At 35.1% G+C, this 16613-nt stretch overlaps 2 protein-coding genes across 3 annotated transcripts; one reads left to right on the top strand and one right to left on the bottom strand.

Moving 5' to 3' along the window:
* The first annotated feature begins 9999 nt into the window (after positions 1 to 9999).
* LOC131653406 (uncharacterized) lies at positions 10000 to 13042 on the top strand. Of its 2 annotated transcripts, XR_009299068.1 has the most exons (4): positions 10000 to 10737; positions 11318 to 11435; positions 11536 to 11839; positions 11912 to 13042. XR_009299068.1 is itself a non-coding variant. In XM_058923538.1 (3 exons), the coding sequence occupies exons 1-3, from the start codon at positions 10103 to 10105 to the stop codon at positions 11749 to 11751; spliced, it is 969 nt and encodes a 322-aa protein (XP_058779521.1). In that variant the 5' UTR covers positions 10000 to 10102; the 3' UTR covers positions 11752 to 13042. The 2 variants fall into 2 exon arrangements, 1 of the variants encoding a protein (XP_058779521.1); XM_058923538.1 differs by having other exon boundaries at positions 11536 to 13042.
* A 14-nt stretch (positions 13043 to 13056) lies between these two features.
* Positions 13057 to 15729, bottom strand: LOC131653404 (putative F-box protein At2g16290). The gene is made up of 2 exons (XM_058923537.1): positions 15296 to 15729; positions 13057 to 15188 (listed from the first exon to the last, which is right to left on the bottom strand). Exons 1-2 carry the CDS (start codon positions 15343 to 15345, stop codon positions 14531 to 14533), a joined length of 708 nt encoding a protein of 235 aa, XP_058779520.1. The 5' UTR covers positions 15346 to 15729; the 3' UTR covers positions 13057 to 14530.
* Between the last annotated feature and the right edge of the window lie 884 nt (positions 15730 to 16613).

The raw sequence follows: 16613 nt of genomic DNA, 5'->3' as shown, positions 1-16613 counted from the left end.
GGTGGTTCAATGTTGCATTTTTCTCCCTCAGATTGGAGATACACAGGGTGCTATGGACTCACGTCTGCCCATGCATGTCATGGCATTTTTTTGGGCAGCCACTGCTCATTTCCATGAAAGATTATGCACATACATTCCCCTGTTACTGTCATGGTTTTATCTTAGTTACAATCATGATTAATTTTTTTGTACATTTTTTTTATCATTATCTCCTTATCCTTAGTCTTACTTCATTTTGGATGTGTCTCCACCCGGCTTTCTTTGGAAAACCTGTATGACGGCTTAAGGCCCATTATGTGGGCATAAGGCTTAAATAATATTTTAATTTAACTAATAAAGTAAATGAATTTAATAATAGGGGAGAAAGGCTGTAGGACCATTAAAAATAATATTAAATGTGTGTCTTTATGCTTAGTAGATAAGACTAAGTTAGAATTAGCTAGTATCACCGCCACTGTTTCTTTTAAACCGCCATTTAGTTACTTAATTTAGAAGAATTAGTTTTTTGAGGCCAATATAAATTGACATCTAACCATAATGTAGTGACATCAAAAATTTGAATAATATTAGTGAGTTATTCATTCTCTCTAGTGTGCAAAGAGTTTTTAATATATGTCCTATTAGATATCGAATGGTTCCTTATGTATTCACTATTCACTAATTCTAGTTTTTCTTTATATGAATTTCGAATGGTTTCGTTTTTCCGTTGGATTTGTTGCAGGGAAGGGTTCATATGGTGCTGTTTACAAAGCCAGGGATTATAGGACCTCTGAGATGGTTGTTGTCAAAGTCATATCATTATCTGAAGGGGTGAGTTTCTGTTTCTTTTTGCATAAAGTTTGCATTCTGGTCATTTGGTTTATTGGATTGTGTTTGAACTGTTTTGAATTAACTTATTATTATTCTTGTGCTCATTAGGAGGAGGAATATGAGGAAATTCGTGGTGAAATGTTGTCTGATATCTTGGAAGCTATCAAGGAGAGGAGTATCTTTGGGTAAGAACTAATATGAGTTTTTCTGAACTGAACTCATTGTTTTTATGTCTCTGCTTTTCTGAAACTCTAGATTTAATGGTTTCTGTTTTTGATTTGTGATTAGATTGTGTTAATTTTTTAAACCCATTAGTTAGTCTTTATTCAGGGTAATTATAAAGGAATACTAATCATTTTCTTTTTATCTCTTTCAAGCTTTATTAATTGGTGTAGGGCTGTTTTGACAATAATTGTTTGAACCAGCTCCATAGAGTTAAAATGATTGCCTCTGTGAGTGAAGATGAAGTACGTGCCTTGTGTTACCACTGCATATTGCAAGCAAAATTAAGTTTCTTCAATGGCTGCCAGCAAGCATATACCAGATGATATTGTCTTCATCATTCTATCAAAACTGCCTGTTAAATCTTTGAAACGATTTGGATGCGTTCGTAAATCATGGTCTCTCTTGATTAAAATACTAGTTTCATGAACATGTTCCGCGATAATTTTTTATGTAACTTGCATTGTTGTTCTTATTATGACCAAGCATCTCTCTTAATGCTGGTTCATGGTTGAAGGATGTATAACTTGATTTTTTGAATCATTTTTAGTAATGACTATGTAAGTACTTCTTACCAATTATGTTCTATGAATTCAAGTTTAATTTAAATTGAAAATTATAATTTTATTTTCTATTATAGTTATTTAAATATATACATATATATATATATATATATATATATATATATATATATATATAATGGTTCAAAAGTTTATTAAAACAAAAAAATTATTTAATTTCAGAAAGAAATTTCCTGCGGATTTACCTGCGGATATACATTTTCTGCAGATTCACCTGCGGAATTAGCTGCGGATTTACCTGCAGATTTATCTGCGATTTTTTTCCTGCGGAATTACCTGCGAAAGATATTACCCACGAAGGTTTTAGCTGGGGACATAAAGTCGTAGGAAAATCCACAGGAAACACGTTTCCTGCGAAAATTTAACAAAAATCCGCAGGTAATTCCGCAGGAAATACGTGTATTTCTAGTAGTGGAATAAATGAAATCACGAATTAAAGGAGATTTTTTCATGTACGATAAAAAATCTCAATTATTTCCATCAGGTTTGATCAAATCTCATTTTTTCACGAATTAAAGGTTTGATCAAAATTGTGAATCACTTATTCACCTATATAGAAAATAAATGATGAACTGAATGGAAAGAATAAGTGATTCACGAATTAAAGGAGATTTTTTAATTCTAGAATATAATGGATATTTTTGTCAAAACAAAGAATTTCTAAGACGTTTAAAGTTGGAAAATTCTTTGGCTACCTCCCAACCTTCTAGGTCACCTCTGGTGAAAAACCCAAACTACCCCTGATTTCGGAAATGCATTTCCGAAATGCAAGAAAAATGTGTTTTCGGAGATGCATCTCCGAAAGCGCCTTCTTTTTGAAAAAATTGTCTTATTTCGGAAGTTCATTTCCGAAAACAGCATTTCGGAAGTTCATTTCCGAAATACTGCGCGTTTTGCATATTAAGCAAAACAGTCCCCCTCCCCCATTCATTTACCCTAATCTTCTTCCAAACTCATCCTCTTTCAAAATTTCTGCAGTGTGAAGTCAAAGAGATTGCCAAAGTCTTCTTCCAATCTCAACCTAAATAATCTCAAACACTAATTGGTAAGTTTATCATTTTTTTTCAATTTTTAGATCCATTATTCATTACTCTATTAGGGTGTTTAGAAATTGAAAAAATCACATTAAGATAGGTTGGTACTGATATTAGGTTGTTTAGTAGGCATAAAAGTAGTTTTAATTTAGGATTTTGGGGTCTGCCATTGGAGGTTGCAGAGAACTTCTTCGCAGGGGTGTTTCGGAAGTTCATTTCCGAAAACACCTCCATTCCCAGTTTCGGAAATGAACTTCCGAAGTGTATCAGAATTTCAATTTTTTTTAGTTTTTTCTGTTGTCTCGCATATTAATCGATTTCAATTGTTTTCAGGAACATGTCAGGCAACCAAGCACGCATCAGACAGGGTAGAGAGACACAGACTGCTTTGGCTAGACGCGAGCGGGCGGCGGCGCAGCTGGCGTCGACACAGGGACGGGGGCAGGGCCGGGGACGACGTGTGCGAGTTCCCGTGGAGATGGACGATGGTATCTCTACATCTGGATCGAGGAGTCGGCTGGCTCGGGAATCTTATTCCCGCCAGCGGGAGGAGGAGGAGGAGGAGGAGGTGGCAGTGCCATACCAAGAGGCGGAGGAGGTACCGGATGTTGACCCTCCACTCGGGGAGGAGGATGAGCAGGAGGACAGCTACCCGGGAGGGCCCATTGACACTTCCGTGCTGATTACCTACCACGATCACGTCGCTCGGCGTATCTGGGAGGGAGAGGTATTTTTTATAATTTGTCCGACTACATTATTTAACCGTTTATAATTTAGACGTTTATTCGATATTTTCTTAACGGTCTATTTAACATACGCTTTTATTTGTTTTTTTTTGTAACAAGAGAGAGAGCCGTTGAAAATGGTGAACCACGCCCGGAAGATTTTCAGTCTGTTTAAACCGACTGCTGAGTGGTTTAACGACTCGGTGAGAGCTTTACGGCTTATTGGGCTCTGCATGACGGGGTACACCACCATCAGCCACGGCACGCAGGGGGCCTTTGTGGAGCTGTGGCACAAGGAGACGTCTTCTTACCACTTGCCGGTTGGCGAGCTGACGATCACCTTGCATGACGTGCAGTGTCTTCTCCACCTGCCGATCAGGGGTCCGTTGTTGACCCACTCCCGGATCCAGAGGGTTGAAGCCAGTCAGTGGATGGCGCTCTATTTGGGCATGGAGCCCGAAGCTGCTGACTACGAGTGCATCACGACATCTGGGCCTCATATCCGGTTCCCCACACTGAGCCGCTATTTCGAGCACCACCTGGACGCGGCGGTCGATGCCGAGGATGCGGGTGACGACCTATTTACACATTATCACCATGGCTGCACTCTCCGGTGCTAGTACATGCATGTGGTAGGCGCTGCGATCTTTGTGGACAAGAGTGCGAGGTATGTCGACGTGACCTACCTCCGCTACTTCATGGACCTGACTACCCTTCACCAGTGGAACTGGGGGGCAACTACTCTGGCATACCTATACCAGAAGCTGAATGAGGCCTCCAACTAGAGGACGAGGCAGTTGGTCGGATCCTGCACACTACTTACGGTACGTTTCATTTTAATTGTTTTGTAATTATTTATGTTTCGTATTTATTTTTAATACATTATCGTGTTTGTGTTTCAGGGCTGGATCATCTCCTACTTCTCCCGCATCCACGGCTTCCACATCGATCCTGCGTACGTTGACGCCATGCCCAGGGCCGCCAGATACGTTCTCCAGAGAGGGAACAACGCGGTGGGATCATACCGTGGGTACTTGGACCACACGATGCACGATGACGTCACCTGGAGGCCGTTCAGCAACTACACTCAGATTGTCCCCTTTGACGGCATATCTCTATATTCTGGCTGGTTGGCATGCAGGACTACCATCATGGTCCGGTATCTCCCTGAGCGGTGCATGCGGCAGTTCGGATTTGTGCAAATGATACCCAGGTCACCCTTTGAGGTTGCTCCCGACACAGTGACCCGAGTGCAGCTCACTGCCATATTTGAGGATTGGGAGCGTCATGTGGTACCGGAGGAGTACCGTCGCACTCGGGTCACCCAGGACTGGCACAGTATGGAGGGATACATCACATGGTTCTACCGGGTGTCACATCCTCTGTTGAGACCCGACGTTCCCAGCGCTCCTAGGCCAGCACACGAGGAGATCCTAGAGAACCAGCAGGCCGAGGATGACCACGCCATTGATCTCCTGCCGATATGCCAGCGGATAGAGATGCTTGGGCGGGACGCGTTGGATCGAGGTGTCGTTCATCAGGGCGGTCCAGAGGCAGTCGCCGTGATAGAGATGATCGTCACTGATGCGGGCCGTGCGGCGGCATACAGGCGGCAGAGGAGGTCCCAGGGAGAGAGGGTTAGGCATACCCAGTAGTGGTCGGGTTTATTTCTTTTTGTTTTCGAATTGTATCTTTAGCACACTATTATTATTTGGATTTTGATCGGTTTATATATATTACTATTTTTATCATATTAGTAGAATTCTGTTTATATGCGCTTATTTTATTTCCAGGCTTCCTTTAATTAAAAATATGAGACTATTTCCAAAAACATAAAAAAAAACACAGTTTCTGCATAATTCGGAAGTTCATTTCCGAAACCCCCATGAAAGTTTTCGGAGATGCACTTCCGAAGTCTGAATTTTTTTTTTAAAAAAAAATACTTCGAAAATGAACTTTCGAAGCATGGGTAATCTGGGGTTTTCGCCGGGGGTGACCCCCGTAAGGAGGTGGGTAAAGAAATTTTCTTGAAGTTTCAAAAATAAATCATCTAACCTTCTACTCTACAATTTAGGAACTGCGATTTCCTGTTGTCACACAATTCTTGAATTCACGTTATTAAGCTTCTCAAACCGTCTGATCAACATCAGACAGTTCCGTTTTAAAATTAACATTTTTAGTTATTTTATGAAAAGCATTGTTGTTTTTTTGGAACGCGAATGCGTAAAAAAATGACCGCAGCGAATTCAATTTCATTTATTAGTAGTTTTAGCCTACTAAGTTAAATTAGATGTTGTCCTACCACCCCTAAATTTTGACCGGGGACCCTCACCCTCACATTGCGATGCTATTACTATATTGACATATTACATTTTTTTAATAAAACAAAAATAACTTCTTTTATTATGAATTAAAAATGTAATACAAAGATTTTATTATGAATTAAAAATTTAATACAAAGAGAAATATTATAGATACGACTACGTCTAATTAGAGAATTGGCCGTTTTCGTTAACGAATGGGCAACCATATTCATTTGACACTTTAGAAAACCAACCTCAAAGTTTAAAAAATTATCTAAAAGCGACTGAATAAATTTAATAATAATAAAAAACTCCAACACTCCTTTTACATTTTTTTAAGATGCAATATATTTGTGACATATTGCATCTTAAAAAACCATTTTACATTATCATTGTCATATTTCAAAATTTTTTTTAAAAGCTAAGCGATTTCCACGACATTTTGAGCTAATTATCAAATTTTTACAAGTTGTGTTTTTATCGACAATTTAAGTTTTATACTGATGTCTCATTAAAACCATGCATTTTTACCCGTATTTTCGAAATGCTTAGTAGAAACACATATTTCTCATATATTTTTATCAATTTTTTTGAAAAATGTGGTACCAACATGTATTTTTACAAATGATTTTAAAAATTATGGTAAATATATACATGCATGTTTACCGACACTTCAAAAAAAAAACTCATATAAAAGAATTTTGATTGCCATATATTTCAAAATTGTTAGTAAACTATGTAAAATTTCAAATTTTTTAAATTTGCGATAGTTCTTAATTTTTTATTTTTTTATTTTATATTACATTGAGGACTAGAGGCAGAGAGGACATGATTTTGTCTAGAGTTGGAGATAAATTAGGAGTGGAGATGGAAAGGGCTCCCATATCTAGGAGGGTAGAGTGGACTCGACCGATTATTACAGTAGGAGGATCGAGCAGTCTCAGGCACCCCGTACGTTGCAACGTAGAGAATGTATAGCTGGATGTGATAGAGATATGGATGATGATCATAATGTAGTGGTTGTTGATAGTGTAAATACAATAGCTCAAGAGATGAAGGATCGAGATGACAAGAAGGTGGTGGCTGAGATAGAGGTAATTGTTCATACTGAGACGGAGGTGACTACTTTGGATGAAATGGATCAGTGTTCCAACTCATATGGATGTGACTCCTTAGGTTTCAACTTTGTTGTATTTACACAATGATTGGGGGATTCCTCGAGGGATTGATGATCGTACCTTGCTCAGCGAATATGTTGATCATGTGGCATTGAAATTAAGGCAAGGAGTTATGTGTGTGTGTGTGTGTGTATATATATATATATATATATATATATATATATATATATATATATATATAGGATAGGATCAAATGACACCAAGGTGTCAAAGTTTAATTTGACACTAAATCTCGATCGTTAAAATAATTGATCAAACGGTGATGCTAAATGAAATAAAATAATAATAAAAAAATACATAGCATATTTTTCTCCTAAAAAATAGGCTATTTAGCATCACCATTTGATCAATTATTTTAACGATCGAGATTTGGTGTCAAATTAAACTTTGACACCATGGTGTCATTTGATCTTATATATATATATATATATATATATATATATATATATATATATATATATATATATATATATATATATATATATATATATATATATATATATATATATATATATATATATATATATATATATATATATAAGTTGAAAATAACATATGGTTTTTATTTTATTTGTTACAGGACCGCTATTCGTTGAAGGTGGCCACCCGTGAGGCGAAGCTGAAGAAGTTCTTAAATGTCCAAATGCCTTAGAAGGTCAAGGAGATTGTCGATGACTGCATCCTCCTTTCGTTGGTCAATTGTTTGTTGGCCATGCTCGACGCCTCATTGAAAAAATACAAACTTGGACAATGTTTCTGCCCGCAATGCATGTAGGGAAATTTTTAGAGATGCATATCTAAAATAGGAGTTTTTTAAAGATGCGTCTCTAAATTCACCCCATAAATATTCACTGATCACTAATACATCTTTGAACTAAATTTTTGTAAAAAATGATTGAGGTGCGTTCGAAGATGCATCTCCAAAATATTTTGTGGGTAGTTTTGGGTTTTTAGAGGGGTGAGCCACACCATAAGGTGGTTAGGTAAAATATCAGGGAAATTTCTTTTCTCACCCTTATGGTGTGTCTCAGATCTCAAAAAACTCGAAATCCCCCCTGGAAATTTGAAGATGCATCTCTAAACACACTTTACCATGTTTTTGCCAAAAATTGTCCTGGAGATGCATCTCGGAAATTTTCACTTCGAAAACACCAATGACTCCATTTACTACATGTTTTTCATTAAAATTGGCGATGTTGTCGATGACTCTCTGTCGATTTTAACCAATATTAGAGTCACAGGAATTGTAATTAGAGTCATCAGAATTGTATCCTCGTGTTCTGGCCATTGCATTCCTGTGTTTCTGGCCTTAACACGATCTAACATAAAAAACTGAAATATTTGAAAAATTAACTATGAATCAAAATTTTACCATTTCATTTCATAAAAAAAAAAAAAAAACAGGGATCAAAGCCCCATATTACAAAAATATAGGACATCACTTTAAATTCCTTGTTTTTCTATATGATTTGATTTATTTTATGTTTTTTATATTTTCAAAAAAAAAATCCGAAAAATGTGTAGACATTTAATTTGATTTTTAGTTGTGTATTTAAATTTTTATAATTTTAGTTTAATCGTTTTTCTATATTCCGATTTTTTCTCAATAGGAACATTGTTGGTATATACATATTTGTTGTATTAATGATGCATGAATACTAGATCCGTCTACCCGAATACACCGAATATTAAATTTAAAAAAAAAAAACACAACAGTGCTCTTTACGGATATGCATATCCAAAAATATCATTTTTTTGTAAAAAAAAAAAAATAGGGTTTATCTGGAGATGCATCTTTGAAATTAATTATAACATTGTTTGCATTTAATTTAGAAAAAGTATATGCGTTCGGATATGCATCTCTAAAAATTGAGGATATTTTTAGCTTTTCACCAAGAATTTGTGAGAATGTATAAAGTTGGAAAATGAAGGAAATTTCTCATTTCACCTTTATACATACTCTTAGACCTTGTGTGAAATGTCTAAAATGCCTATTGTTTTCAGAAATACATCTCTGGATGGACAAAATACTATTTTTTTTTCAAAATAAAATACGGAGATGCATAACTAGAGTCTTTTTAAGGGTGTGTTCGGAGATATATTTCTGAACATGACTTGGTTCAAGAAATTAGAAACATGAAAACAAAAATGAAAAAAAAAAAAACCAACACCAACATCAACATTTCATTAAATAATGACATTCATTTCATGAAAATAAATTCAACATTACATAACCATTTCATCGGGACGTTGCACCATAATGATTATATCCTCGACGGATCTTTGAATCTACGCATCCATTTCAATCAAACCCTTTGATTCATATCGGAGAAAAGTACTCCACATAATCTTTAAATCATCATCTGTCGTCATTTCAATGTTGGTGAAATGGACATTCCATTCGCTATCAAACGAGGGTGACCGATACTCAAGCTTGGGAACTCTACGATTTTTTGGAAAGCGCAACAGAGTATTTAATTTGGATATCAGATATGCGAGGGATGTTTCCTCGGGGACCCTATACAAAAGTGACAATTTCTCGCCATTGAAATATAGAAATTCAAGGTGGGGATATGAACTCATTCTCTGGTTTTAGCGTGTTGTGTTGCAAATAAGAGTTGAGACACACCCTATTTATACAAGTATTGAGTCATTTTGGACCTCAAAAACCTTATCATGTATCATGTAATATTTCAAAATTATATCTTCGAATAAACCACACATTTTATTGCAAAAAAAAGGTAACATCGGAGTTACATATCCAAAAATTTGAATGAGGTTAATTCATATATATATATATATATATATATATATATATATATATATATATATATATATATATATATATATATTTTCAAAACTTGTCTGAAACCACAAAGCGGTTAAAAAAAATCTCTAAATGAAAAGGAGACTTTGGATATGTATCTTTGAATTTACCCTTGAGGTATATTCAGAAATACATCTCGAAACTAAATTTTTCCAAAAAATAATATTTGGTATGCTCGGAGATATATCTCCGAATTTATCCAAAAATATTTTTGAATTTTTCGAGGTGCGTCCCATGGGAGCAATGAGAAATTGCGAAAAATAAATTGCCAATCTTAGTTAAATGGGTTGGCCCAAACTTACTTGTTTGTTGTTGCAAGTAAAATCGAAGTAACCAAATTGCGTCGTATTATTCACTATTGTGTTTTTCGCGCTGCACTTATCAACCTCACTCACTGGCCACTGCTTCCATTTTCCATTTCCATGGCTTCCCTCAAAAACCTTCTCTCACAACGCCCTTTCCACCAACTCACAAACCCCAAAACCCTAACTTCTCTCAACTCCAATTTCTCACTCAGACCCATCTCTACCGCACCCCAAACCCAACCCCCAAATTCCCAAACCGAGCAAACCAAAAAACCCCTCAGCACTTTCTTCTCCGAAGTAATGTCGGGAAAAACCACAACAATAGAAGAAAACGGTGACGGCGACATCGAATTGAAGAAGAAACTGAAGCAGTTAACTGAAGAAGTTAGAATCTTGAAGGAGAAAAAAACAAAAAAGGTTCCAATTTTAACAAAAGAGGCTCCGAAGAAAATTGAAAAAAAGAGCCTGTTTTCTGTGTTTACCAATCAACCTCTTCCTGAGGGTGTAGTAAGTGTGAAAAAGGAGGTGGTAGAGAAGAAGCAGAAGCCGAGGGAACCTTTTGTTGTTAAGGAGCTTTCGATTGATATGGTGGTGTTTTTGAAGTTTTTGTATGAAAACGGGTATTTTAAAGATGCTAAATTTGCTAATGTTCATGAAAGATTTGATCTTGGTTGGTTTGAGAATCCTTATGCTTTGGGATATGCCAAGTTTGCAGCACAGAAATTTGCGAGTGATAATCATGAAATGGCCAAGTAAGTTTTTTTGGTCATGATAATGATGATGATGTTGAGTTTTTTTTTTTTGGTTGTATATTTGCTCTTTTGATTTATGTTAATTGATTGTTTTTATATGTTTGATTTAGTGAGGTTATAAATTTAAGAAAATGTGAATCTATGTAGCATTGATACCTATGAAAAAATTGCGTGTGTGTGGAAGTGTGTGTCTGAAACAACCGAATCCAGTGTTGGCGTGTTAGTAACAATGTCATGTTTCCGGTGTCTGTGTTTCACAGATATGAACCAGTAGTAATAAATTTGCTGTAATGACTAGTGAGATAGTCATGTTCTCCAGATGTTTTTCAATTTCTGGAAATATGTGAGTACTGGTCTATGAAATATCATCATAATCCGGTGAGACGTTGTGAGAGTCATATAATAGTTTCTTCATGTTCTGTTGGAATAGTGGTGTGCTAAAATCACTTTTAATTTTGTAATTTTCCCCCATCTTTCATTAGATTTTGAGAATCTTATTTGAGGAATATGAGTTCATTTCTCATACATGTTGAATGTATTGAATCAATTGGCAACTTGTAACATAAATTTGGATTCACAGATGGCTATCAGGAAGTGCATTAAAGCAAGTGGTAGTGTTTGGCTGCCCCTCCACTGGCAAGAGTTGTGTCTTCCCTGCAAAAAGACTGCGAAAATTTTTCGAGGTTCCAGAAAATACAGTAAGGCATAGCATGCAAAAATACATGCACCGTGTTTTGTAACTTATATTTATAGGTGCATCTGCTTATCCAAGTTATTTACAATTTCATTTTCCTCCAGGTTTGTGGTAAATGCTTGCTGCGAGAATCATGCACATTTGCGAATCAAAATGTGTGGAAGTGTGATGCCAATAAATTGGATTTGGAGTTAGTTATGAAGGTTGTTGTGTCATATGCTTTACACTTGGTGCATCCTCAGCTGATAGTGTCTGATGAAGTGAACAAGTCGGTAAATCATTTACTGAATGAGTTTGTGAAACTGAGTAAAATCACCTGAAACTGCTTCTGGTTAACAAGAGAATGACTTGTATTATTTGAACTGTTTCTCGCACATCGTTGGGAAATTGAGACAATCGTCATATGAGGTGAGTTTCCAGACCTAGAATTGTTTTTTCTTTGCAAACAAATTTTGAAGATTCCTTTTATTGCTACACAAGTCTAAGTTTTTCAATGATGCTGATCAACTCGAAAAGAATGAATTTGTCTGGAAGATCTCTACCTTATGAAATTCTGATCTGAGTGACGAGGTTTTCTTTGGATTAATTGCTGTAAGAAATGGACTCGGATCATCTTTACATGCTGGGCGGTTTTCTGGCAGATGAAGGCTGCTTAAAGGGGATTTTAGTTCAAATAATGATTCGTAGAAAACATCAATATAATCATTCAGCTGCAGTGTGAAGTATGAATCTGACAAAATCGTTCTGTTGCTGAGTAGTATTTGTGATGTTTCTCATTATTCAATTATTATTAATAAATTGGTTCATTTACAATAGAACGTTTTTTTCTTTCTTTCTGAATTTGTGTAATTCACCGAGACAGCAAGATATGTAAACAAGAAGATCTTGAGAAACACGATGATGAGAAATATTCAAATCTTATCAAAAAGCTAGGGTATATGCTCATAAAAATGCACCAGTGCTGCTTATTTATGCCACTGCCATGGTGGGCATCCCTTCGAAAAACCACCTAAGGTAGTTGTAGAAAAATCTGTCATGTCATTCTGCCAAGGATAGAGGAGAATTAACAGGATTCCTGTGAGGGAGCTAAACCACCCCAATCTGTATGTGTGTGTCGCTTAAACTTAAAGTTTTTGAATTTGGGATTAGGGTTGCATGCATTCATTGATATATGAATTGCCCAATCAAGATAGTACCATATTTCAAATATATATGTCTCAATTCGATTTTTCTAAGTCAAGATATATCTCATTTAATCTTAGTTTGACATTAATCTTAGTTTGACATTCCCAAGCCTAAATTAATGGGTTGGATTGTCTATAGGAGATGTTCACACAATTTCACATCAACTAGTTTACCTCGCACCCAACAACATTTTATCCAAATGTCTATGTTTGGATGAAATGAAGCGGAACTTGCATTTGATTTTATTCCATCACTTTTTTATACCGTTCAATTTGGGCGCACTTTCATAACTTTTTATACCCTTCAATTGAGTGGAATGAGAAAATTGTTATATTTCATCACGAAATACTCAAACAATTGTATGACATATTTATTTCATTCCTTTCATTAAGAGCCTACAACACTCAGATATGTCACGAGGAAAGCAAAGCCCCGAGATTTCTACATGATCCTTTACATGACTTTAGAGGTTGTTGTACCCTTTATATGAGAATAACGGGCTGGAGCGACATGTTATCGACAAAAGCTAAGTGATTTAATGCTTCGCAATAGTAGATTGGAGTTTTATTTTAAATATATGCAATACTCAATATGGTCAGATAAATTGTTGTCTACATAGCAATCAGGACTGAGAATTGCAAAAATGGAGTTGGAAGTAGAGCTATTCGGAAGGCTCGATATATGTTTATGTTTCATGGCTACAATTTCACTAATTTGTAATTAATTCTGTTTGGGAACTTTCAGGGGAAAGAAGTGATTAAACTACCAATTTCAAGGTTGTTGTGACAACATGTCTTTAGGGATGTAAGTCTGATGTAAATCGCAAGGCATCCGGTTTCAGGGCCGCCTTGACTGCATCCATGAGGCTGTAGATTTAACGTATTTAGTGATGTTTTTGATCTCGTGGTGGTTGTCACAATGTTTACACTATTCTTGCTGAGGAATTATTGTTAACAACAGCCTCCACATGGCTATTCCTGCAGGAAAGGGAGAAGAAGGCTTTCATGGTTGTTTGATAGTCAGATATAATGTTGTGATATGTTAGGAATTGCGTTCCTCGGCAAACTGAATGGTGGATGGAAATGAGGCCTAACGCCCCCGTCATGGTTTGTGTAACCCCAAAAGTAATGGGAGATAATTATAAAGGAAACTAATTGTAGGAAGCTAATTGTAGGAAGATTTTTTAAACAATTACGAGTTTTAGTTTACTTGTAAGATCAAACTCAAAAATCTTCTGACTACTTATGTGTAAATCTTCTTGAAAGAAAATAAATGTGCAAAGGAAAATCTAAAGTAAATAACTTTAAAAAATAGAGTAAATAGGTTTAGTCGAATAGGAAAGAACAAATTAACAAACAAATGGAAGAGCAATATTGAAGTAAATGAAAGATTTGTATTAAAAAAGAGCGTAAATCCATAAAACACCTTATAAAGGAACAACAATATTGAAGTAATTGAAAGATTTGTTATTCCTCAAACACCTTATAAACCACATGTATAATGAGGCCTAACGCCCCATCATGGTTTGTGTAACCTCCAACACCTTAACCCATTTTAAGCGACTAACTTTAGCTTCCTACAATTAGTTTTCTTTATAATTTTTTCTCTAAATCAAAACTAATTACTATATTATAAACTTATAAGTCATAATAAATCTTTGATAGACAAGTTAGAATTGAACCTAATAATTTCTTAAAGTTCTTCGGTGTTCTAATCTATGCGATCAAATACACCTTTGGATATGCAGATTACCAAACTTGATTGAATCTATAGTCGGATTCAAACAAATACTAATATATCATAATATTCAACGTTCATTCCTCCAGATAAATGTCTCAAAATTAAACCATCAAAATAACCTTAGGAAAGCAATATATCCAAAGGTACATTAAATTTGAGTTTCTTCTGAGCAACTTAATTCGGACTTGGCTGAACAAAAACTGAATGACTATATGATATAGGTGGATTACCGGGCAGCAGATCAATGCTCTTATTGGATAAATTATATATACCAAAATATGCCCCATAAGTAAAGTTGGTGAAATAGATACAATTTGGACGACAACCAACCAAATCAGCAACACAACAACAAATGACGGAAGAAGATTTGGCCCCTATAAACAAAGAGTGCTCTCCCAAACTATGAATTCGTTCCCACTTGCAAACATTCCCATTCATCTCATAAATCTTAAACCCAGTCTTAGTAATACGATTACCAAACATATTTTTAACAGGTTTAAATTTCGGAATAACCAACAACATGTTCTCTTTCAAAAACACTAAATTGCAATGATCATTCACAAAGGGAATTCTAGTCAACCCAAAAGGAAAAATCTCAATATCAGGAGACATCTCAATATGAGAGATCTTACAACGGTCAACATCAAAAACTGCAATGGTTCCATTTGTGCCTACAACAAAAAAGGAACCGTTTTTGTATACAGCGTCCACTCCGTTACAATTTATTCCCCAGTTAAGAACAACCCAAGATTCATAGCCTTTTCTCCAGACCGCAAACTCATTACCATGAAGCAAGGCAAATGCCGTAAAGTTTTCGCTGCTAATCAAGGGGCTAGATGACAAAACAACTTTGATAAGAACCGTGGAATTTTGATGATCAAGAGGGTTCAATCTAGGAAGTGATACTGTGGTGAGTGTAATAGGGTTAAGAAGACGAACCTCTGATGTGAACTTGTCAATGATGACAAGCCACCCATGAGAAGAACCATAGATACACGTTCGACGAGAAGAATGTGGAGCGAGATTGAGTTGATGGACTTTGTTTGTTGAGAGGTCAAAAAAGGATTGGTGAGAAATCATGAGCCATGGGTGTTGAGTTGGTAGATGGAGAGGGGCTTCAGGGGTAGAGAGTCTCCAACTGCGACATACACATCGGTATCTCACATAATCGACACAGCTTGTAAGCTTTTTGGAGATTGATTCAATCATGTCTTCTGGTAACTCAGCCCACATTTTCAAATACTGGAATTAGGGTTTCTGTTGTAATCTAAACTTGGAGTTAGGATTTGTGTAAAAGCTCAAAAAAGTAGAAGAAGTAAGAACTGCCCTATAAACCTGAAATCGCGTGGAATTAGGTTTAAAACTATTGGGCCACTAAGCATTATCTTTTGAAAGATCCATTAGTTTTTCTGTATGCCATTAAATATATATAATTTGGAGTCAAAACTAAGGTTAATTTAATCATTGTCAATATTGATTTATTTTTATGAGAAAAGGGGTGATGCACTGACAATATAAAATATTTTTACAATGTCAACCAATTACCACCCATATATCCAATTAGACATTTTTTTATAAAAATATTATAATTTTTCCACTCCTATAATATTTTAGAACCACTCTCCACTCTTTCAAACTAATCTCCACTATCTCTAATCAATATTCATCCGATATATTTTGCATTTTTTTTCTTATGTTATTTCTACTTTATGGTTTTTTCTCTCATTTTTTAAATTTTGTTCTAAATATATATTTTTATTCTTTTTAAACATACAAGCAATTAAATTTTTTCTTTTTTGTTTTGTTTTGTTTTATCTATGTATTAAACTAAAATAGAATATCATATATATTTTTATCGGATCATAGATCAAATATGAATTGACATAATTTAAAATTATTAAAACGCAGAGTAAAAAAATAATAACAACGAGTTAAATTGTTAAAATTATGATTTATTATGATAATATATAATGAAAATTATTAAAATTATCACAAATTCAAAATTTATTATAAATTTGTGACAAAGAGTGGATTGACCCAATTGGAACAATTGGGCCGGTCCAGAAATATATATATATATATATATATATATATATATATATATATATATATATATATATATATATATATATATATATATATATATATATATATAACTATAATTTTTAATATATACACTTTCATCTTATTTTATTTTTGTTTTACATAAGTGACTATGAGAATTTTTTAAATTTAACTATGATTCATCCTATGGATA

This window comes from Vicia villosa, linkage group LG2 (assembly GCF_029867415.1).
Source record: "Vicia villosa cultivar HV-30 ecotype Madison, WI linkage group LG2, Vvil1.0, whole genome shotgun sequence".
Classification (NCBI taxonomy): domain Eukaryota; kingdom Viridiplantae; phylum Streptophyta; class Magnoliopsida; order Fabales; family Fabaceae; genus Vicia; species Vicia villosa.
The sequence above is the reverse complement of the archived record's forward strand: the minus strand, read 5'-3'. Positions and strand labels throughout refer to the sequence as shown.